The 22,196-nt window shown below is 54.6% G+C and overlaps 1 protein-coding gene across 1 annotated transcript; it reads right to left on the bottom strand.

Annotated features, from left to right (window-relative positions):
* Window positions 1–7,164: 7,164 nt before the first annotated feature.
* Window positions 7,165–19,009, bottom strand: LOC149861532 (zinc finger protein 287-like). The gene is made up of 5 exons (XM_090052625.1): window positions 18,183–19,009; window positions 17,714–17,840; window positions 16,407–16,523; window positions 14,702–14,845; window positions 7,165–14,254 (listed from the first exon to the last, which is right to left on the bottom strand). Exons 1-3 carry the CDS (start codon window positions 18,540–18,542, stop codon window positions 16,516–16,518), a joined length of 495 nt encoding a protein of 164 aa, XP_089908751.1. The 5' UTR covers window positions 18,543–19,009; the 3' UTR covers window positions 7,165–14,254; window positions 14,702–14,845; window positions 16,407–16,515.
* Between the last annotated feature and the right edge of the window lie 3,187 nt (window positions 19,010–22,196).

The following is a 22,196-nucleotide window of genomic DNA, read 5'->3' as shown; positions in this document are numbered from 1 at the left end:
CTGGTGGAGAAGGATTGGGATGGGGCTCAAGGGGATTGGGGCTGAGGTTGGAGTGAGGGGAGCTAGGAGGGGGATCACGGAAGCTGTACCGGGAGATCCAGTGGGTCAGGGGTCGGGGTGATGGTCAGGAGGGCACTGGAATTGAGGACAGAGATCGGGGGGGTGGATGGAAGTAGGGCTGGTGGAGGGGCTGTGGGAAGTAGCAGGAGCATGGGGAGCAACGGGGAGCAGCAGTGCAGCCACAGGAAGTGACAGTGGTGTGGGGAGAAGCAAGGGGGCAGCCAGGGGGTTGTGGGAAGTGGCGGTAGCACAGGGAGCAGTGGGGGCTGCGGAAAGCGGTGGGGGCATGGGGAACTGGGGGGAGCAGTGGAGGCGCCTGTGGAAAGTAGCAGTGGCACAGGGAGTGGCAGGTAGAGCAGCGGGGCCCATGGGAAGTGGTGGCAATGCAGGGAGTGGTGGCAGTGGTGGCTGGGAAGCAACGGCAGCAGTGACGGACAGGTGTGCAGGAGGGAAAGTAGGGAAATGGCAGGGGAGCGGTGGCAGCAGACAGAAATGTGGATCCCATGCTGGTGCCCTGAGGCCAGTGGGAACCCAGGGTGGGGCAGCAGGAGTCTGGAGCCTGGGTGCAGGGTCTGCATCGCGTGAGGTTCACACACAGTGCAAGAGAGCCACAAGCGGTGGAGTCAGCAGCCTGGCCCTGTCTCTCTCTCTCCTCTCTCCCCCTGCCACCCCAACCACATACCCCAAACCCCGCTACACACACTCCCTCTCTCTCTCTCTCTCTCTCTCTCCAACCACATCCCTCCACATACCCCCCCTTACCATCCACACACAATATACAGTAGGATGGTATTATGAGCTATTATGCAGTTACCTCTAGATACACTTTGCAAACACAAATCAGTACAAAAATATTTTTTAATAAAATTAAAATAAGTTATAGATGTTTTATTTGTTGTATATGATTTGGGTTTGTTTCTGCAGCACCCTCTCTCCTAAAAGGCGTGTGTTGGGGCAGTGGGAGGGACTTCCGGTGGCAAAGGTCAGGCCTTGCGGGGGCAGGGCGCCTGGTTCCAATATGGCAACCAGGGGCAGGGCAGCTGTCAAGGGGTGGGGCTACCCATATGGCTCTCGACAGCTCACCAAAACTCGGTAAGCGGCCCTTCACCTGAAATAATTGCCCACCCCTGGCTTAGACCCACGCACTTTTATAGTACATCAAACAGGCCTGTGTCAGGGTGGGGCTGGGGCAGTCAGGCAGCAGCTGGGGAGGTAGTTGGGGTTGTCCAGGGGCCTTGGGATTTGGGGCGTCTGGGGGCTTGGGTGGTAGTTGGGGAGGCCTGAGGAGCATGGGTGGGGTTCAGGGAGATGGAGGGGCCCGGGTGGTGATGAGCAGCTGGGGGATCTGGGGTGCTGGGATGTGAGTGAGGGGTTCTGGGGGGTTGCATGGACAGTCAGAGTGGTCTGGGGGGTTAGGAGGATCTTGGGTGAAGGGGGAGTTGGGGTCAGGGGTTGCGGTGGCCTGGGTGGTGACTGGTGGGTGAGGGGCTGGGTGGGGGGAGGTCAAAGGGATCTGGGGTAGTTTGCTCAGTTTGGGGGCCGTGTGGTCAGGGTGACCAGGGGGTCTGTGCTGACCTTGCACACACTGTGTGTCCCAGATGCCTGGGTTCTGTGCGCACGCATGCGCGTGTGTGTCACACGGTCTGTCTGTCCTGGATCCCTGGGTTCCACGTCTGCTTGGGTCTGTCTTGGATGCCTGGGTCTTGTGTGCATCCAGGACTCAGGGGGATGTGGGCTCTGGCAGCTGGGGGGTATTATATCTTCACACCACCTGAAGGGGATGCCGCAGAGGTAAGCTTATGCCCAGAGTCAGGTATATACTTCAGCTGGGGGTTTACGGTGCCCATGCTCCATAGGGGGCACTACAGTGGGGGGAGGTCTGTCCCAGACACCAGGGTTGTGTGTGTCTATGTGTGTGGGGGCGGGCACAGGTGATGGGGGCATGGATAGGCTGCTGGAGGTGTTATACTCTCACGGTCCTGCAGGGTATGCTCTGGGGGCAGGGGCATCAGACCTGACCTAGGGCAGGTGTGATATGGGCTGTGATGGGGCAAGGATACCACGCCTTCACTGCCTAGGAGGCAGCTCTGGGGGAGCCTGTGCTTGCCTGGGGCAGGTGTCATAGGGGTTACATCTCAAAACAGCAGCAGTGAAGGACAGCAGACCGTCCTCCCCTGGGGTAGGGGTGAGCCCCCCATGAACGCAATGAGTGTTGCGGGGTAGAAGCTGCATTCATTTGGGGCAGGTATTGTGTGGGCCATAGTAGCTGGGGGGGTGAACTGTCATTGCCCTGCAAGGGGCATTATCACTAGAGGGTGCGAGCCCACCTTGAGATGCGGAGAATCTCGAGAGGGTCCAGAGGAGGCCACTTGTATGGTCAGAGGCCGGCAGGCAAGGCCCTACAAGGAGAGACTGAGGGACCTGGATCTCTTAAGCCTGCGCAAGAAAAGGCTGAGATGTGATCTTGTGGCTGCCTACTGATTCATCAGGGGACGGCAGCAGGGAACAGGAGATGCTCTGTTTACTAGGGCACCCCCTGGAGAAACTAGGAACAGTGGGCACAAATTGGCGGAGAGCAGGTTTAGGTTGGACATTAGAAAGATCGTCTTTACAGTCAGGGTGGCCAGAATCTGGACTGGGCTCCCAAGGGAGGTGGTGCTCTCCCCTACCTTGGAGGTCTGCAAGAGGAGGCTGGACAAGCGCCTCACTGGGGTCATCTGACCCTGACGCTATTTCCTGCCCTGGGAGTTGGACTCGATGATCTGCTGAGGTCCCTTCCGACCCTTCATCTACGAATCTATAAAAACTCACCATTTCAATTTTGCTGTTTCAATTTAGGGGGCATAAAATAAAACCCGGAAGATTAAATTCCTGCCACATGTACAAGTGCCCCCAGTTTTCAAGTCCTGAATTAAACAACGGATTGAAAGCAGAGATGGAAAAATCATTTTCTTACTTTCAAAGAATAATGCTTAGGAAAAAGGGAAAGACAATTATTTTCCCTCTTTCAAATAATTATTCAGTCACAAACAATTAAGTGGCAGGAAAGAGAAAGCTGCAGCAGCAAAACGGACCGTCTCGATCCCAGTCGAAATAAAGGAAGCCCCAGAAAGAGGGGCAGCGCCTGCTCTCCGGGGTTTGCTGCCTTTGTGCTTGACCATCAGGGGAGTAGTGCCTAGACAGGCTTAGACGTGGGGCAAGGGCCCAGCTGAATCCTAAGGGAGGGCCTCCAAAGAAACTTCAGGGAAGAGTGCATTGGGAAATGCTGCCCCATGGGCCTCAGGGAGATGGGCATCCACCCTACACATCCCCGGCCATGACCTACCCCTGGCTGACTTTCACCTCCTGTGCCCTGGAGGTCAGCAGTGGAGGCCCCTCCCTGAACACCTCTGGGCATGAGGAGTGGGCGATGTCCCTGTGCAAGGGGCAGCTTCTGCATTGACTTTCAGTTGAAAGGCTCCTTCCTTATCCATACTGTGAGCCTTCAAGCCTCTGGCTCCCTCCTTGCGTAGGTTGCTGTCAGGGTCCTGAGCTGTCCTTTGCACTGCAGCCCCTTGGGAGTCAGCTGCTCCCGCAGGAGATGGGGCTGTTGGCCTGCAGCATCATCCTGTGCGGGTGCCCTGCCCCCAGCACAACCGGCTCCCAGGCTTTGAACAGTTGCAGCTCCTCGCCCACTTTTTCCTTGTCACCAAAATATTCTAATTCTTTACAGATGTTTTTAATGAATGTTTTCCCCAGTGTGAGCTGGGGCTGGGGCGGGGGTGACAGGGTTGGTTGTTCAGGTCACGGCTTTCCATCGCTGACACTCAGTTCTGCTGGGTTTCTAGAAATAAGAGCCAGTGGCACATGTGGTACATGGGTGGCAGGCGTCTACCACGAAGCTGAACCTACCTGTTTTGTTCTGATTTTTTTTTTAAATTTTGCTCCAATCCTCTGCAGAGAGGAATTAAGACTTCCAGGGCCGGCAGGCCCACAGGGAGACAGGAACAAGGCAGGGTATAGGGAGACTTGGGGACTGCCTGCTTCTGGACACGTGGATGGATCTTGCTCCTTCCCACCCTCTGCAGACCCACAGATTTAACCACCATAAGTCTCTCTTCCCTCACTGTCTCCCTTCCCTTGCCAACTGCAGCTTGGAGCCACAGAAGCCCTTCTGGGTGGGCTCTGGGCCCAGGCTGGCTACAAGGAAGGCCCAACACCTGTGAGCTCCTCCCGCAGGGCCATGCCCAGGATAGGGCTTCAGGGGTGCTGGAGCACCTGCACCCTGTCTTGGGTCTGCTGGCAGCCTCGGGGCAGCACTGGCACAGCCCAGAGTGGCCCCCACAGGTGCGGGGCCAGAGTGCTCAGAGTGGTGCTACACCCTCATTCCTGGTCTTTGGGCTGGGGCAGGGGAGGGTGTGCATGTGTGCACGTCTGCACAACTGCATGTGTGCATGTCCAACCATGTGTTTGTCTGTGTGTCCATACAGAGGCCTCAGCTGCCGGTCCTGCCCTGCGAGCAGACCAGAGCAGGAGATGGGGGAGGGCCTCTCCTCCCACAGGGGCACCAGCGTCAGCAGCAGCGAGCCCTGGGGGCTCCCCACAACGTGAGAGGAAAAGCAGAGAGGAGCAAGGCTGCGCAGAACCGGTCTCATGGGTCCTCCCTGGAGCCCGCTGCGTCTCTCGTGGCGAAGCAGCTCCACGGGTTTCTCGGTCATCCTGGCACGGGGGAAAGATTTCCGCTCCTCCGCTTCATATCCATGGAGCCTCAAAGTGCAAGCAGGCCCCAGCAGGAGCCAGCAGAAGAGACGTTCGATTTGTCTTCTACAGTCTGTCTTGCAAGAAAACCCAAAAAGAGCGGCAGTGGTACGTTGCATACGAGAGAATACGGTACTTCAATGAGCAGGTGAGAATTGTTCTTCACCCTTCTCCTCAGCTGCAGGCTTTGCCATACCTGGATCCTGGCTAAAACCACTTGTTAACTCTATTCATGTCTTATCAGGCTGGTGCAACTGCCCATGTGATTAAACCCTTCGTTCACTCGGCTGTGCCCACTCTCAGCACTCGAGAGTTCCCATGGAGCTGGGTGATGCCCCGTTTCCAATCCCAGTGCCTTATCTTGTCCCCTGCAGCCATGGAGAATAGTCCTGCAGCCAGATCTCCCGCCTCCATATAGCAACTCCACCCTTCAGGGATCTGTAGCATGGGGGAATCAAGAAAGCCCTAGGGCTGGCAGAGAGCAGGTCAGGTGCCAGCCTGGCATGGGTTAGCGCCAGGCTTTGCTGCATAATGTGAGACTACCTTTGCTGTCAGGATAAAAGCTGCAAGGCTTATGGAACTCTGTCTTCCTTGGCGGGGGGTTCCCAAGAGCTGCTACACTAGGTAGACACCTCTAACGTGACCCACTAAGGCTTACAGAGGCGAGCCCCCACCCCCACTGTTCCACATCTGTGTCATGCATTAAAACCCAGTCATCCTGAGGAGCTGCCTCGCCTGGGAGCCAGGACTCCTGGGTCCTCTCCCCAGCTCTGAGAAGTCCAGTGGGTTAGAGCAGGCTGGACTGAGCGCCCCGACTCCTGGGTCCTTTCCTTGGCAGTGGGCGGAGAGCGAGATCCAGGAGTGTCAAAGAAGCTCTATCCCTGCTGCCAGGAAGGGAGCGGGGGTCGGGGGGGTGAGAACAGGAGGTCAAGACTGGAAGGGGGACTGTGGACTAGCAGCAGCTGTCAGGACTTCTGGGGTTCATTCCCCACATCTCTACTCCCCCTCCATTACCATCCTGCTAATCACCAGGGTGATGAGGGGGGCTTGTTAAGATTTGCAGAGTGCCCCTGGAGAAAGCTGCTGTCCTGATCCAGCCAGGGGCTGTTACTGGTTTAGCCCGTGCAACCACTTGTTGTTGGGTTTAGCTGCCCCCAGTTACTGGGGCCGCCTGCACTCCTTCAGCTCACACCTGACCCCAGGTGGCCTCTGGGTGGTTCTTCTCTGCCACAACACCTGTAACTGGTGCTGAGTGCAAGATAAGTTGGGAGCGGGTGTCTAGGGGAGAGTGAGGCACTGTCAGCCACCTGGGTGTGGACACCTATTGTCAACCAAGCTTTTGGTCTGGTGGATAGCTGAGCAGGGTAAGGAATTGGTGCCAAGATCTGTCTGTTAGCAGTAGCGGCATTCATCATAATAGCAATATAACTAATAAGAATAATAGCAGCAATATTAGTAATATTATTACTACTACTACACTTCTGCTGCTATAATAATAGGAATAGGTATAGTAATAATAACACCAATAGTAGTAGTAACATAATTAGTCCTGCTTCTATAGCTATTATATTAATAGAAATCAGAGCTATCCCTAGAGTACAGGGAATCAGGGTGACCGCCCTGGGCCCTGCACTTTGGGGGTGCCCCATGGAGCAGCCTCAGCCCCTCCTGCAGGGCCCACCTGGAGCTGTCGGCTCAGCCGCATGCTGCTGAAGCACCGAGACCCCAGCCCCCCCTTTTTGGGGATACCGTGGCCCCACACAGGCTGATTTGCCCTGCACCCTACACCCCACTATTGTGGGCCCCACATCCCGCTAGGGTCAGCTCTGGTTAAAAGTGGTAATAGTATTCATTAAAAAACTATTACTAATAATCTTGGCATTACTGCTACTGTACAGGGGTGCAGGGGGGAACTGCCCCTCAAGCTGTGGACAAGCAAAACTGGTGCCCTGGGTGACACCGCATGTGCTAAGGCACAGCAGGGTGACGCCTGCCAGCTGTCAAGGAGATCGGTGCAGGGGGGTCCTGGGGCCCTGCACCCCTAGCTATTGACTGGCAAAACTCATGCCAAGACTGTGTCCATCTTGGGGCAGCTGATTGTCTGTATTGAGTCTTTCCTCCCCTTAACCTGGTTTGGTGGGTGCTAATTGATGCTCATTAAGTCATTATGTAGAAGGAGGTCCCGTGTATTGAGCTGGTCCCCGAGTGAATCATGAGTGATTGGTTGGTAACTGGGAGCACAGGAGCTTCGCAGCCAGGCCTGCAGCAGGGTCTCCCCTCCCACCCCAAGACAGAGACAGTCAGTCCCACGGCACCCAGGGCACCAGTTTTGCTTGTCTGCAGCTTGAGGGGCAGTTCCCCCCAAACCCCTGCACCGATCTCCCTGAAGCACGGCAGGCTTTGTGGCCTCAGTAAGAGCTACCAGCCCAGCAGATTTGACCCCACTACGTTGTAACAGCTAGACGTGACATGAGGTTTGCTTTCAAGAATTTGGGGTGCTGTTACCTCCAAACTCCTGCACCGATTTTCTTTAAACCTGGCAGGCTTCATCCTCTCTGCAGAGTCTACCACCCCTGAAAACTTTATCCAAATCAGACAAAAAAACAACAAAATTATACATATTTTATTGTTTGCCCATTATACCCTATGGCCAGATCTCCGAGGTGGCTCTGAAGCACTTCGGGAAGCCAAACGAGGCCGCGCTTCAACCTGGATGTGCTGCTTCAGCCCCCAAAGCCTCCGAAACTTCCCTGGATCCGAAGCTCTGCCCGAAGCCTCGTGCAGCCCTAGTAGATATACTGGAGGGCAAGGTCAGGATACAGAGACCTAGACAAATTGGAAGATAGGACCAAAAGGAATTTCATGAGGTTCAATAAGGACATGTGCAAAGTCCTGCACTTAGGATGGGACAATCCCTTGCACCGGTGCAGGCTGGGAGTGACTGGTTAACCAAGAGCTCCGCAGAAGAAGACCTGGGGATCACCGTGGACAATAAGCTGAATATAAACCAAGAGTGTGCCTTGCTGCCAAGAAGGCTAACGGCATCCTGGGCTGCATTGGTAGGAAGGGACCTACCAATGGGGCTGGACCTGATGATCTTCCAAGGTCCCTTCAGCCTTACAATCCATGAAGGTTGCCAGCAGATCAAGGCAAGTGACTATTCCCCGCTATTCAGTATTTGAGGCCACATCTGAAGTATTGTGCCTAGTTTTGGGCCCCTCAGTACAGAAAGGATGTGGACACATTGGAGAGAGACCAGCAGAGCAACAAAAATGGTTCAGGAGCTGGGGGACATGGCTTGTGATGACAGGCTAAGGGATCAAGACCTTGACCAGGAGTTTGCCAGGGAACTAGCTGAGGCTGCACGCTCCCGGTGCATGGTTGTCATGGGAGACGTCAACTACCCTGACATCTCGTGGGAAGAGCGCTCGGCCAATTCCAAGTGGTCGCAAAGTTTCTCTTGTGCATGGACAAGCTCTATCTGACACAGGAAGTCTATGGGCCGATGAGAGGTGAAGCGTTGCTCGACCTGGTACTGGCAACTGGGAACCACCTAATCAGCAACCTGACTATCGAAGGGAAGCTGGGTGACAGTAACCACTGTAAAGCTGGCAAGTCAGTCAGTAATACAGAAGTCCTCGGCTTCAGGAAAGCTGACTTTGACAAGCTAAGGAGGCTTGTCAGAGAGGCCCTCAAGGGCCACAGCCCAAAGGGGAGGGGAGTTCAGGACGAGTGGCTGGTACTCAAGGGAGCAATCCTGGATGTGCAAGCGAAGTCCATCCTGTCTCAGAGGAAAGGCAGCAAAAGTGCACAGCAGCCCCCTTGGCTCTCCAGGATACTGGCGGACCTCCTGCATCTTCAAAAGCAGACCTACAAAGGATGGAGGACTGGAACTGCCACCAAGGAGGAATACTCTGCTCTGGTCCGGACCTGCAGAGAGCAAACCAGGAAAGCCAAGGCTGCGATTGAACTCCAGCTAGCTACAAATATCAAGGTCAACAAAAAATCCTTTTTAGATATGTGGGGAGCTGGAGGAAAAGCAAGGGCAACATTGGACCCCTGCTGAACCAGATGGGACAACTGACAACTGATGCCCAGGAACAAGCCAACTTTTTAAATGGTACTTTGCATCAGTTTTCCACCAGTCCCATGGGATGGCCCCGCCCATTACAGGACAGGGAGGTCCGGGTGAGGGAGATTCCTTACCCTCCATCAAAGCTGACCTCGTGAAGGAACACCTTGAGAGGCTGGATACCTTCAAGTCAGCCAGCCCTGATGGGTTACACCCCAGGGTACTCAAGGAACTGGTGAGCATCATAGCCCAGCCCCTGGCACGGATCTTCAAGAGCTCGTGGCGCTCAGGTGAAGTGCTCACTGATTGGAAGAAGGCCAATGTGGTGCCGATCTTCAAGAAAGGGGGAAAGTAGATCTGGCAAACTACAGGCCCATCAGCCTGACCTCCATCCTGGGGAAGGTCTTGGAAATGATTATCAAAGAGGCCATCCTTAACAGACTAGCTGATGGCAATATCCCGAGGGATAGCCAGCATGGGCTTGTTGTGGGTATGTCTTGCTTGACCAATCTCATTTCCTTCTATGATCAGGTGACTTATCATCTGGACAAGGGGGAAGAGATTGATGTCATATATACTGGCTTTGAAAAAAGCTTTTGATCTGGTATCCCCTGATCACCTCTTGGCAAACTGCAGCCTTGGCCTCACCACGATCCACTGGCTGGGGAACTGGCTCCACGGTAGGACCCAGAGGGTGGTGGTGGATGGAGGCCAATCGTCGAGGTTCGCTGTGACCAGTGGGTCCCTCAAGACTCTGCCCTAGGGCCAAGACAAAAGAGACTTGGGGGTCATCATTGACCACAAAATGAACATGAGCCTGCAATGCGATGCTGCGGCTAGTAAAGCGACCAAAACGCTGACTTGCATCCATAGATGCTTCTTATGCAAATCCCGGGACGTCATTCTCCCCTTGTACTCGGCCTTGGTGAGGCCGCAGCTGGAGCACTTCATCCAGTTTTGGGCTCCACAACTCAAAAAGGATGTGGAGAAGCTTGAAAGAATGCAGAGGAGAGCCACGCGCATGATCAGAAGGCAGGAAAACAGACCTTATGACAAGAGCCTGAGAGCCATGGGGCTCTTTAGCCTGGAAAAGCGCAGGCTCAAGGGTGATCTGGTGGCCACCTATAAGTTTATCAGGGGTGCTCACCAGGATCTGGGGAAACATCTGTTCACCAGAGCGCTCCTAGGGTTGATAAGGTTGAACGGTCACAAATTCCTCCATGACCATTTCAGGCCGGACATAAGGAAGAACTTTTTTACTGTCTGAGCCCCCAAGGTTTGGAATAGACTGCTGCCAGAGGTGGTTCAAGCACCTACATTGAACGCCTTCAAGAGACATTTGGATGTTTATCTTGCTGGGATCCTGTGATCCCTACTGACTTCCTGCCCCTGGGGCAGAGGGCTGGACTCGAAGATCTTCCAGGGTCCCTTCCAGCCCTAATGTCTATGAATCTATGGACTGGGCATATTTAGTCTGCGGAAGAGAAGGTGGAGAGGGGACTTAATAGCAGCTTTCAACTAGCTGAAGGGTGGTTTCAGAAAGGACAGCGCTAAACTGTTCTTAATGGTTGCAGATGACAGAACAAAGAGCAACGCTCTCAAATTGCAGCAAGGGAAGTTTAGGCCAGCTATTAAGAAAATGTTTTCACTAGTATGGAAGCAAAGTTCTGGAAAAGGTTAACCAGAGAGGTTATGGAATCATCATCCTTGGAGATTTTTAACATCCAGCAAGACAAAGCCTTGCCTGCCTGGAATGACGGATGTTACAAGTGCAAAGTGCAGGACTTTGCACTTGTCTTTATTGAACCTCATGAGATTTCTTTTGGTCCTATTCTCCAATTTATCTACATTTCTCTGAATCCTGACCTTACCCTCCAGTATATCTACTACTCCTTCCAGCTTGGTGTCATCTGCATTGGAGGCATTGGGTATCTTGGCACTGACCTGGGCTGAGCCTTTCTGGTTTCCCTCAATTTATGCTGTACGTGCATTTCCAGAGAATGGGCATGAATCGAATTTGCATGAAGCAAACCCACTTTACAATGTACCAAATAGGTATATGTTCCCATGGTAGTGAAAGAGGGAGGCTGGGACTAGGGAAGGGGCGGGGGATGGGTGCCAGTCCCAGGGCTGCACAGGGCAGCAGAGCAGAGGGAAGAGAGCGGCACTCACCCCAGCTCTGGCTGCAGCAGCCCCGGGAGCGGCTGGTGTTAGCTGCCTGCAGCCACTGGGCTGCACCGTGCCCTGGTACAGGCAGCTGGTGGCGGCTGCTCCCGGGGCTGTTGTAGCTGGGGCTGGGGCAAGTGGGGCCACAGCCCTCTCCCCTCCCTGCACAGACTTACCTGCTTGGGCAGGGAAGCATCAATGCTAATCGCATAAGAATGAATTTACCTCACATATAATGAATTATGGGTTTAAATATGCTCATTGCATAAAAATGAATTTGCAAATAGAGAACCTGCATAAATCAGGAGAAACCTGTAGTTGGGGATGGTCCTGCTTTGAAGAGAGGGTTGGACTAGATGACCTCATGAGGTCTCTTGCAGCCCAAATTTTCTATGATACTATCATTCTAAGGCTTAAAAACAGGAAATGTCCTGAGATATGAAGCAGAAGTGGGTGGCAAACAACAAAGCCCAGAAGCCTGGGAAAACCCTTAGCAGAACACAGACACCCAGATGACCCCCAACTAGTGGCTATCCAAGCTCGTGCCGAGGCTACATGGCCTCATCCTCAGGGATCTTTTTTAGGTAAGCCATTGCTCACTGCACAGGATCCAGCCCTGGGAACCCAGCCCTGGGAACCCAGCTGTAGGGTGATGCTGAGGCTGACAGACAACCTAGAGGAGAAAAGAAAGGCAACAAGCTTCCCTGGACCAGAAGGAGAAAGGGGACATGTGAGTCTAGCGTGTACTTGCACTCATATGTTTCTAACCTGCCATGGGTCCTGTCGCTCTTTCTAGTAGAGGCAGTTTGAGCTCTGGGTGGGTCCAGGTCAGAGCAGCAGAGGCAGTGTTGCATCCTCAAACAAAGCAGATCTCTTAATCTGCCTGTCCAGCTGGCCCAGTGTCTCTCCACTCCCACCCAAGGCTCGGTTATTTGCGGGGCGGGGGAGCCGTCAGAGCTGGAGCAGGAATCACAGGGCATTATACCCAAGATGCCTCTGGGGGCTTTTATTTTATTGGGAGAAGTGTAAGAGAAATGAAACAAGTTTTTTCCGTAGGAGACACAGCCTACTGGGATATGACTGATCAGGTAACATTATCCAGAGATTTCAACATGCTGCATTTCACCCACTGGAGATAATCATATTTCCCCCACCCTTCCACATGAGAGGCAGGACCTGACAGGCTGCACTTCCTCCACCCCTGCTCTCCTATTTTCCCCAGAAAAGGGACTCTATTCCTTGCTGACCAGAGGTTCCTTCAAAAAAGGCAGAGTTCTTGCTGCACAGCATCATGAAAGTGTGACCAACTCCTTCACCCAAGGGTTTCTAACAGCTCTGGGGCTGTGGCAAATCCTCAAAGGGAAGGGGCTGGGAAGCCCCAGATAAATCTACCCTGGAAAGAGTTCTTGGCCCCAGTTTCTATCTCACAGCTCTAGAGAGGGCACAGAGCTTAACCACAAGCATACCATGTTCACTACTTAGGCTTTCTGGGCAGAAACTGTGTAACACTGAGTGCAGTGAAGGGCAGAAGCACAGGGGAGCAGCAGGCACACAGAGATGCTGAACTCTAGAGAAGCTGAGAAGCAAAACATATCAGGGTCTAGAGCTGGCAGCAGCAGAAACTTGCAGGCCTCAATGGACGTGAGCAGGTCTGGGAGAGAGGTGATGTGGTGGGGAGGAAAGGTGGGATCTAGGTGGAGGGCAGGGAATGCTTCCCCAGCCACAAACATCCTCCTTCCTGCATCTCAACAGACTCACATACCAGGACCCTGGGACCAGGAGGGATGACAAAGCTGGGAGGTGGACAAGGACAGTCCCAGGTGCATTTGGAGCCAGCTGTCTGGAGGAGAGAACCCTACTGAAAAGGCACTTCTCCCCCAGAAGCACTGGCTCCTTTTGGATAATGATGGAAAAGACACAGACTCCAAGTCTGATACAAAGAACATCTCCTCACATGTTCCCCCAACTTCTGGACTGGCTTCTGCCCCAGGTGATTCCTCTTAGTCCCTCCCTACAATCAAACATGGGGCCTAGTCTCTGGGTCCTTCAGTGCCCTACAAAGCCAAAGGCTATATCAACTCTAGCTGAACTCCAACAGCAAGAAGTTGTTTGCCTGAATGCAGCCACTGGCAGGTCCTGGACAGCTAGGAATCCCCAAACCCTCCCTGCATTGCTGGACAAATGATGGATGCTCCTAGGTGTGGATGCACTGGTGCCAGGCAAGGCTGGAGGATTGGGTGAAGCTTTTCCCATACTCAGGGCACCTGTGTAGCTTCTTCAGCCTAGTGGCATTGGTGCTTGGCCAGGCTGGAGCAGCAGGTAAAGTTCTTTGCAGACTCAAAGCACTGATGTGGCTTCTCTCCTGTGTTGGTGCATAACTAGGTAGGAACATTGGGTGAAGCTCTTCCCACATTCAGAGCACTGATATGGTTTCTGCCCCGTGTAGATGCGCTGGTGTTTGGTCAGGCTGGAGAAGTCAGTGAATCTCTTCCCACACTCAAGGCATCAATGTGGCCTCTCCTGTGTGGATGCGCTGGTGCGCGACGAGGCAGGAAGACCAAGTGAATCTCTTCCCACACTCAAGAGTATTGATGTGGCTTCTCCCCAGCGTGGATGCGCTGGTGCCGGACCAGCAAGTAAGGCTGCATAAAGCTCTTCCCACACTCAGAACACTGATGTGGTTTTTCCCCTGTGTGGAGGCACTGGTGCCTAGCCAGGCTAGAGGACTGGGTGAACATCTTCCCACACTCAGAACACAGATACAGCTTGCCCCCTGTGTGGATGCGTTGGTGCGTGACTAGGGGGGAAGACCGAGTAAATCTCTTCCCACACACTGAGCACTGACGTGGTCTCTCCCCTGTGTGAATGCGCTGATGCAGGGCCAGCAAGGAAGGGTGGGTAAAGCTCTTCCCACACTCAGAACACTGATGTGGCTTCTCCTTTGTGTGCATACACCTGTGCCTGGCCAGGCTGGAGGGATGCCCGAAGGCCTTCCCACACTTGGTGCAGTGGAGTGGCTGCTCCCCACTCTGCACACACTGGTCCTGGGACAGGCCTTGCCTGCAGACGAAGTTCTTCCTGCATTTGGTGCAACAGTGCATCTTCCTATGCAGGCAGATATTCTGGTGGTCAGGGAAAATAAATGGGTGATGGTCTTACCACATGGGACACAGCAGTACTGACACTTTCCCCTCTGCACATGTCGGTGCTTGCCCAGACCTGAGGGACACACAAAGTTCATCTCACATTTGGTGAAACAGTGAGGGATCACTCCAGAATGGATCTTACAGTGAACAGCCAGGGTTGTAAGGCAGGTGAAGCTCTTCCCGCACTTGGTGCAAATGTGGGACTTTTCCCCAGCATGCTTTATCTCATGCAGAGCCAAGAGTGAGGGGCAGCTAACGCTTTTCCTGCACTCAGGGCAGGGCTGGGTAATCCCCCTGGGCTTGGCACCAAGCTCCTGCTTCCCTTGTATCAACTGGATACAGGGTTGGCTTGGACACAGGGTCTCTCTCCCCTGCAGTTTTGCCTCATGGTTCTTCAGCTCCACAAATTCTTCCATGCACCTAGGACTGATTCTAGCTTCTGTCCCTTTTCCTCACTCATGCTCAAGTGCAGACGACACTTGACTCACTGCTACATTCTTTTCCTCCTTTCGGGACCTACCCTGACTCTTGTGCCATTGGTCCTCCTTGGGAGTCATGGAGTCCATCTTGTCCAAACTCCCTGTGGGAGCCTGGGGTGGCTCCAGGTTTGCAGGCTCTTCCTCAGGAACCTGCTTCTCAGCTCCACTCAGCAGCCAGGTGCCTCCTGCATAGGGCAGAGAAATTCCAGGTCAGCACCTAGCCTGCTGGTACAGGGCAAACACTGTTATTCCATCTGCTGGGATGGGCCTCCAAGCAGGACTGGACCTTGCCACTTGGGCTTCCTTAAGAAAACAAGGTCTCCCTGCCAAACCCCAAGGGCTGGAGGTGAGGGAGGGGCAGGGTCCCTGTGACAGCGTATGGTTCCCTACTTGGTGGAGTTCAGAGCCAGAGACTCTCAGGGTTTCTGTCCCACCTCTCACCCCCATCACCTCAAACACTGCTGGTAAAAACCCACATGGGATATGTGGACCTAAAGGGCTTCTTGCTCTAACAGGCTGAGGAGGAGATCAGAAATATCCATTTAAAGGAAGAATGAGAATTTAAAAGCTGCTCTATTCCACAGCAACAGTAGGTCCAGGATGCAGTGATGCTGTGCCCTCCCCTGGCTCAGCCGACATGCTACAGCAGCCAAAGTGCGTTGGCATGACTGCTCTCCTGTGCTTGCCCTTGATCTCTGGCAGTCCTGAGAGCAGCATGTGGCACAAGAGCAAAGAGCCCAGTGGTAGATCTCTGGGACTTGTCTGCAGTCAGAGGTGTGGGGAGCATGGCCTTCTATTGGTTCAGCCTCTTCTGTGGGACATGCAAGTCCTGCTTCTGCTTGGTAGAAAAAGCCAATGTGTTTCACCCCTCCTTCCTCCAAGAAGAGTTCTTGGAGGAGAGAATGGAGAGCTGTGGGTTCATCTTCTCAAAGGAGCAGGACTCTGCTTTCCACCTACTTCCAGGGAAAGGCCTAGGGCAGGAAATGAGCTTGTGGGTTTTTCTTCTATGGATGAGGCACAAGTGGCCTCCATGTCACCAGAATCCTCATGGGGGACAAAGGTCTTGACATGAGCCGGCACATGGACTGTGTTGAGTCTCAGGCTCTGTGAGACTCAGAGCCACAGGGACAAGACGGAAAGATGCAAGCCATAGAGGATTCACTTCCTCCCACAACATGAAGGTTTGTGAACCCCAGCCAGTCTGGGGCAGCCTGAGACCATGCATGAACATTTCCTGGGCTCTAAGTTCACCTGGCCAGGAGAAATCAGCCAGATCCCCAGGCTCTCTCTCATCTAACAATAATAGCTACACTGAATCTCTGCCAACCACGCTGATTTCCATGGGGGTGGGATAGGACTATATATCCCATCATGCACTGAGAGAGGGTGTTAAGAATGGCATGACTACCTTGGCCTGGGGAATCAGCTCTTACACTGTTAAGTGGTGACAGAAATTTAAGATCACAGTATCCCAGGGGAATCAGATCTGTGCCTAAACATAAAGCTTGATTGTCCCCTAACAGCTGTAGTTAGACAGAGAAGAAGGGAACAGTTGCTTTTCTCCACAGCTTTCAATTCCAGAGCATGGGAACAATACCTGCCTGGACGCACTACAGCATAAGCTATTTGAAGTCAGCACCCTGGAAGGCCAGTGCAGGACATGCCTGCAGATTCCATCCCCCAGTCACTCTGGGCATGGAGCATTTCTAAAAGGTGAGTTGTGGGAAGGGGACAGCCAAAACTCACCTGGTGGTAGGTCCTCAGACCTTTTGAATTCCCCACTGTCCTCATCATCACAGACCCAGAGCTCCACCTCTCCTCGCTGGATGCGGCAGATTAAGTCAGGTGTGGGACCTCAATATCCTGTTTGGGGCAGTGGTTAAAGAGTGTTCGTGATTGGGTACTGGACGCAAAATAAACCAAAGGAGATTTGGGGAATGGATCCAACAAACTCAAGGATTCTACTGTGGCCTTGAAGGACAAGCAGGAGTGGACATTTAGGATGAAAGAGAAGGTGCTGCAGGGAGAAGCCTTCAATAGATGACAGTCCTTGTCACCCAGGTTGCAGGGGGAATGGTCAGAGGAAACAAAGTCCAACCACTCCAAGACAGAAAAAAGGGGCATGAGATTGACAGTCTCCAAGGACAGGGATGGAGATGCAGTGATCCACAGATGTGCCCTTGATGTGCTAGAAAATAGGAAGGTCAACCTTTTACTATTTACTAGGTACCAAACTCAAGAGATTTGATACGGTGAGGGCTGGATAACATCTGTCTTATCAGTGCAACTCCAGGCAAAGGAGTGGAAATGAGTTTCTTCTCAGTTAAGGTTTAAAGCAAGGACTTGTGGCAGTGAACAGAATCAAAGACAGATGGCTCACTATAAGACTCTTTTTCTGGCACAGAGGGTAATTCACCAGAAGGGCACACACAGGGAGGGATTCTTTTATAAGAATTGTAGTGGCAACAAAAATACTCATCTCATTCAAAGGGAGCATCATCTCACAAGGGGAGATGAGCACACAGGCTGGGAAATACTGCAGGGTTTAAAACAAAGGTCCTGGGAGTCCTGGATATGGACAAAAGGAGAAACCTTTTACCATATGTAAAAAGCCCATAATGTAGAACTGGTCAATATGTTTTTTTGCTGAGCTAGAAGAGTTGGAACTCTTCCTTAAGGAAGTTCTTTGGTCTAACCGGAGGGAAAAGAAAGCTCCTACAAAGTTGGCTTGCTTTTCTGGTGGTAAGTACCCCAGCCCTACAAAAGCCAAAACAAGCCCCTGTGCATCAGAGATCCTATGGAAATTAAAACTGCTCTTCACTAGGGCCTGTACTAAGCCCACTTCTTTTCAACACAGTGACAGGCATTTGAAACAGAGGGATTTAAGGAGGAGGACAAGAAAACTTTTGAGAATGGCAGAGTGAGCTTGGGAACACAGATCTCCAAGTAAGCACAGCCAAGAGTTTGCAAGGATGAAACTGCCTGGACACAGAGAGAAGATAATAAATGTCAGAGCATTAATGACTCCAGGGACAAGGAGGAAACAGACTTACCCAGGGAAACAAGGGCTTGGTAGTTTCTCAGCATCTGGCTCCAGTAAAGCCCTTTGTCTTCATTTTCTAACAGCTCCCACTCCTCCTGTGTCAAATACACGGCCACGTCCTCAAAGGCCTCCTGGAGCTGCAGTCACAAGTGTTACCCTATCAGTATCTCCTATTCAGCTGCCTTCTGCCCCCACAGCCCTCTCTGGAATTCCTCTGCACTGTAACCATCTGCAAGGCTAGGCCATGCCAGGCAGGGGTGCAAAATCCTCCATTTTTCAGATGCATGATGTGGGTGTAGCTGCGGATGTAGGAGCCCATGTGACTGCCCTGGCCCAGCTTATCACACTCTAGGCACTTGGCTCTTTAAAGCAGTCAAGGCAACATGTTTAAAGACAAGGGCCCTGGCGGGGAGGGAACACCTCCCAAGCACATGGAGATGGGGAGTGCAGCATTGATGATCTGGGTGAAATGCTCTCACCTGGAGCTTCTCAGCTTCCACCTGCCTCAAAAGAAACCCCTCGGCCAGAGTCACTGTTTCTGTGCAGGTCTCCACGCCGCGCCCCCACTCCCAGCTCCGCATGCCCCGCGGCAGGATGGCCAGGAACTGCTCCAGCACCACCAGCTCCAGCACCTGCTCCGGGCTGCGGCTCCAGCCAGCCCTGGCACAGCTCCTGCAGGCGGCTGCGCACCTCCCGCGGCCCCGCCGCCTCCCGGTAGCGGAGGGCCCAGAAGCGCCGGCGCCACGTCTCGGGGCCGGGGGGGTCTCCGAGGGCCATGCTGCTGCAGAACGGGGCTGCACGGCCTGATTCACCTCCCGGATCCCCCTGCACTGGACCATCTCCTCCCCCACCTGCTGCGTGGCTTGCTGCAGTGCCAACCACCTCGGGGCCGCCCCTGTGGTTCCAGCCTGGGAGACACGAGGGATTTTTCCTGCCTGGAGACCTCTCAGGTCCTGCTCCCCCAGCGTCCCCTCGGGCTGCCCTGGGGCTGTGCAGGGAAAGGCGCACGGCTGCCACCGGCTCCAGCACAGTCGCCATTCCCTGCCCCAGGAGGGCCCGGGCTCCTGCTCTGCCTCCGCTCGGGCGTGGGGCACCTGTGGGACAGGAGCCAGCACAGGGCTTACCAGCCGATGGGGACACGGAACCGTCACCCCCCCACAAAGGGCAGCCCCCAGGTGACGCTGCTGCCCGACACGTGGGCGGGGGCGCAGCTGCAGCCCCCAGCCGAGCCGAGCCGAGCCCGGTCCCGGCACGTCCCAGCAACGCCCCGCGCCGCTCCCGCCAAGCTCCCCCAACAGCTGCCCGGCAGCGCCTGCGCACTGGCTCCTCTACGGCCGCCCTCCGCGTCAACTGCCCCACCCCACTCTGCCCAGGGCGCATGCGCAGACACCCAGCCCTTCTCTCGGAAGCGGGGCTCACTGCGCATGTGCCGCTACCAGCTGGCGCGGGCCGGGCCGGGAGGCTGGCGGGGGAGCCGTGTGCCTCGGGCCGGGCCGGGGGAGGAGGACGCGCGTGCGCTGCGCTGGGTGTCGGCATTGGGCCGGGCCCGGGTCTCCTTCCCCGCAGACAGGCCGGGCCCGAGCCGGCAGCGCTCGCCGTGCGGCGGGGGGAGCCGTGTCCCGGGGCAGGAGATGTCTGCGGCGCCGGAGACCGGGGGCGGGAGGGGCAGCGGGACTCGGCGGCCCGGGGCACGACCTCCCTGTGGCGGGCCAGCAGGGGGCGCTCCTGCGCCCGACCACCTTCCCGGCTCCGAGAGCCTCCCCGGGGCGCCTCGCGTCTGGCCGACCCCCTTCCTGGAGCAGTCGCTAGCCCGTGGGGAACGTCGCTGCCACCGCCCCGAGGGGGGACCCGCTCAAGCTCTGTGTCCTCGGGAAACCCAGTACAGGCACTTGGGGCACTTCCCCAAGTCGGGGGCCAAAAAGGAAAGTCTCCCTTAGTCCGCAGACCCAAGGGGCCTCTTGGGCATAACTTAGACCCACCCTCAATAAGTCTCCTACACCTGTCACAGAGGAGAGCTGTGTTGATCGCAGGGGTAGGGTGAGAATAAGGTACAAGATAGAGCAATGTCATAGGAATCCCATCGAGCATAACAGTCTGGCTGAGGTAGCCTTTTGATCACGCATCTGCATTACTGCCAGCTAGATGTCTAACCGGGTCTCGAGTAGTTTACTCACAAGCATCATCCCGAGGCTGTTGGCGATTCCCTCTGGAGGCAGGCTGCTCCTTGCTCATGAGCTATGGGGGAGAGAGCCAGTTTCAGATGGTAAAGCGCCTCTCCATGTCTGAGTCCCCCGCATGGCTGCTGCCCCCTCCTCCTGGGCAGTCTTAACTTGTATAGCCCCTGTGACCTGGCTCACCTGGTCCAGTGGAGGCCAGCTCCTGCTGGCTGTCGGCCAACCAATTTAAAATACATCACCTGTTGCTAGGCAGACTCCAGCCCACCAGGTAGATGCCCCTCACCCAGGTAGGTGATGCCAGTCACGTAGGCAGAGGGAGCAGGTTTCCTCCTCCCTCAGGAATGCAGCCAGCTCAGGTTACCTAAAGAGACAGGGTAAGGGTGTGGTCTCCTCTGCTGGGCCCATCCTCATCACATTGTCAACAAGCACAGATGTTTGGGGAGAAACAAAGGTGACTTCCTGCCACACTCCCCACCCCCGAGACCTGGTGCCGGTGCTTCCAGGCCCTCCCGCTACCGGGAGGCGGCGGGGCCGCGGGAGGCGTGCAGCCGCCTGCAGGAGCTGTGCCGGGGCTGGCTGGAGCCGCAGCGCCACAGCCCGGAGCAGGTGCTGGAGCTGGTGGTGCTGGAGCAGTTCCTGGCCATCCTGCCGCGGGGCATGCGGTGTTGGGAGTGGGGGCGCGGCGTGGAGACCTGCGCCCAGGCCGTGGCCCTGGCCGAGGGGCTGCAGGCGGGGCAGGCGGAGGATGAGAAGCTGCAGGTGAGAGGGTTCATTTCACCCCAGTCCCCCGTGCTGCCGTCCTCATCTCCATGTGCCTGGGGGATGTTCCTTTCTACCCCATCTCTCCCAGTTCTCGGCTCCCCAGTAACATCTCTCATCCTCAGGTCCACAAACAAGATGCAGCCCACTGGGGTGTTGCAGGAACCTGGTGATTTCAGGCTGGTGCAGCCAAACGCCCATCCTACAGACATGTCTCTGGAGGAGGCAGGACAGAGGGAAACCCCAGGGCCTCAGGACAAGATGCATCATGTCCTCAGAGAGGAGACCCCACCTGACTGGGAGTCAGGTGCTTACCAGCCTATTTGATTTATAAGGTTAATATGGACTTGATACCCACAAAGCAATGGTTCATCCGCCTGTTGTTAGGGTTGGCTATTGGATGAAGATCAGTTGATTCTCATGGACAAATAAAAAGAAAACAGGGATGGGAGTGAGGTCTTATGTTTAAATGAAGTGCTGTCAGGTGAGACGCATAGCAGTGCATACCATACAGTAGTGTCCTACGTCTTGAACAGGTCCAAGGAGCCAGTGGCAGGTCAGGTGCTGGATGCCGGCCAGGGCATGGGTCTGGGTGCCTGAGTGGCTGTCCTGCATTCAGGATGAGAGGCTCAAATGTCTGCCCCTGCCTGTGGCAGAGCCACTTATAAGCACGTGGCTGGGATAGGACAGAGCTCTGATCTCTATGAGGGGGGCAGCACCCAGGGTGGGGGCCCCTGATCTTTCAAGTGTGCACTTCCAGCAGAAAGGCTTCATCTTGGTTGGGCCTTGTTGTGCTACCATGGTAACAATCAATTATTTAATTGATCATCTGTGAATGTTCTAATCATCCCTTTCTTGTGCCCCTGGGAGCCCTCTGTGCCCAATAAATGCTGGTGCTCATGTCAGGGCAATGGGTTATTCCCTATTGCCAGACATTTGGCTGGGTCACATACAGTTAACCCCATGCCTCTGTCCTGCTGCAGGTTCCCTAAAACAGAGGAGACGTAGGACTGGTCAGCAGACGAAAGTTTCTTAGGCTGGTGCCCCGGACAAAGTCCATCCCCAGGAGCAAGTAAGGACTAGTGATTTTACCCTTTCTAGCAGCAGGAGGCGCCATCAGTGGATAAATCTCTCTGCCACACCGTTTTGATAGATTAAGTGCTCCAACCACTCAGCTTTTCTTGTTCTCCCAGTGCCCCAGAAGCATTTCACATGCCCTGAAGAAGACTGACCTTGCATTTCTCCCTCTCCCTCCCCTTAACATGTGCATGGTGACATCACACCAGCATCCCTGCAGCGTCTCTCCCATGGAGCGATGTCCCTGCAGGTTCTGACACAGTGTTTTGATCACCACCCTGCACTGGGACAGGGGTTGGATCTCAAGTCCAGCTTTATGCTGGTGGACATGTTTTAACAAGGGCTCTGGGATTATTACTATTCCTTCTCACCCCCCTTCCACACATTGATGCCTCTAGCTGCCTTAGTTGTAGGTTAATGCAGATTAGCAGGACTTTCCCCATGCCAGCAGCATCAGGCCAACGTAAGCATTTTCTTCCC

The sequence above is a fragment of the Crocodylus siamensis genome, chromosome 6 (assembly GCF_052110815.1).
Source record: "Crocodylus siamensis isolate JL-2025a chromosome 6, ASM5211081v1, whole genome shotgun sequence".
In the NCBI taxonomy this organism is placed as follows: Eukaryota; Metazoa; Chordata; order Crocodylia; family Crocodylidae; genus Crocodylus; species Crocodylus siamensis.
This window is presented reverse-complemented; position numbering and strand designations above follow the sequence as displayed.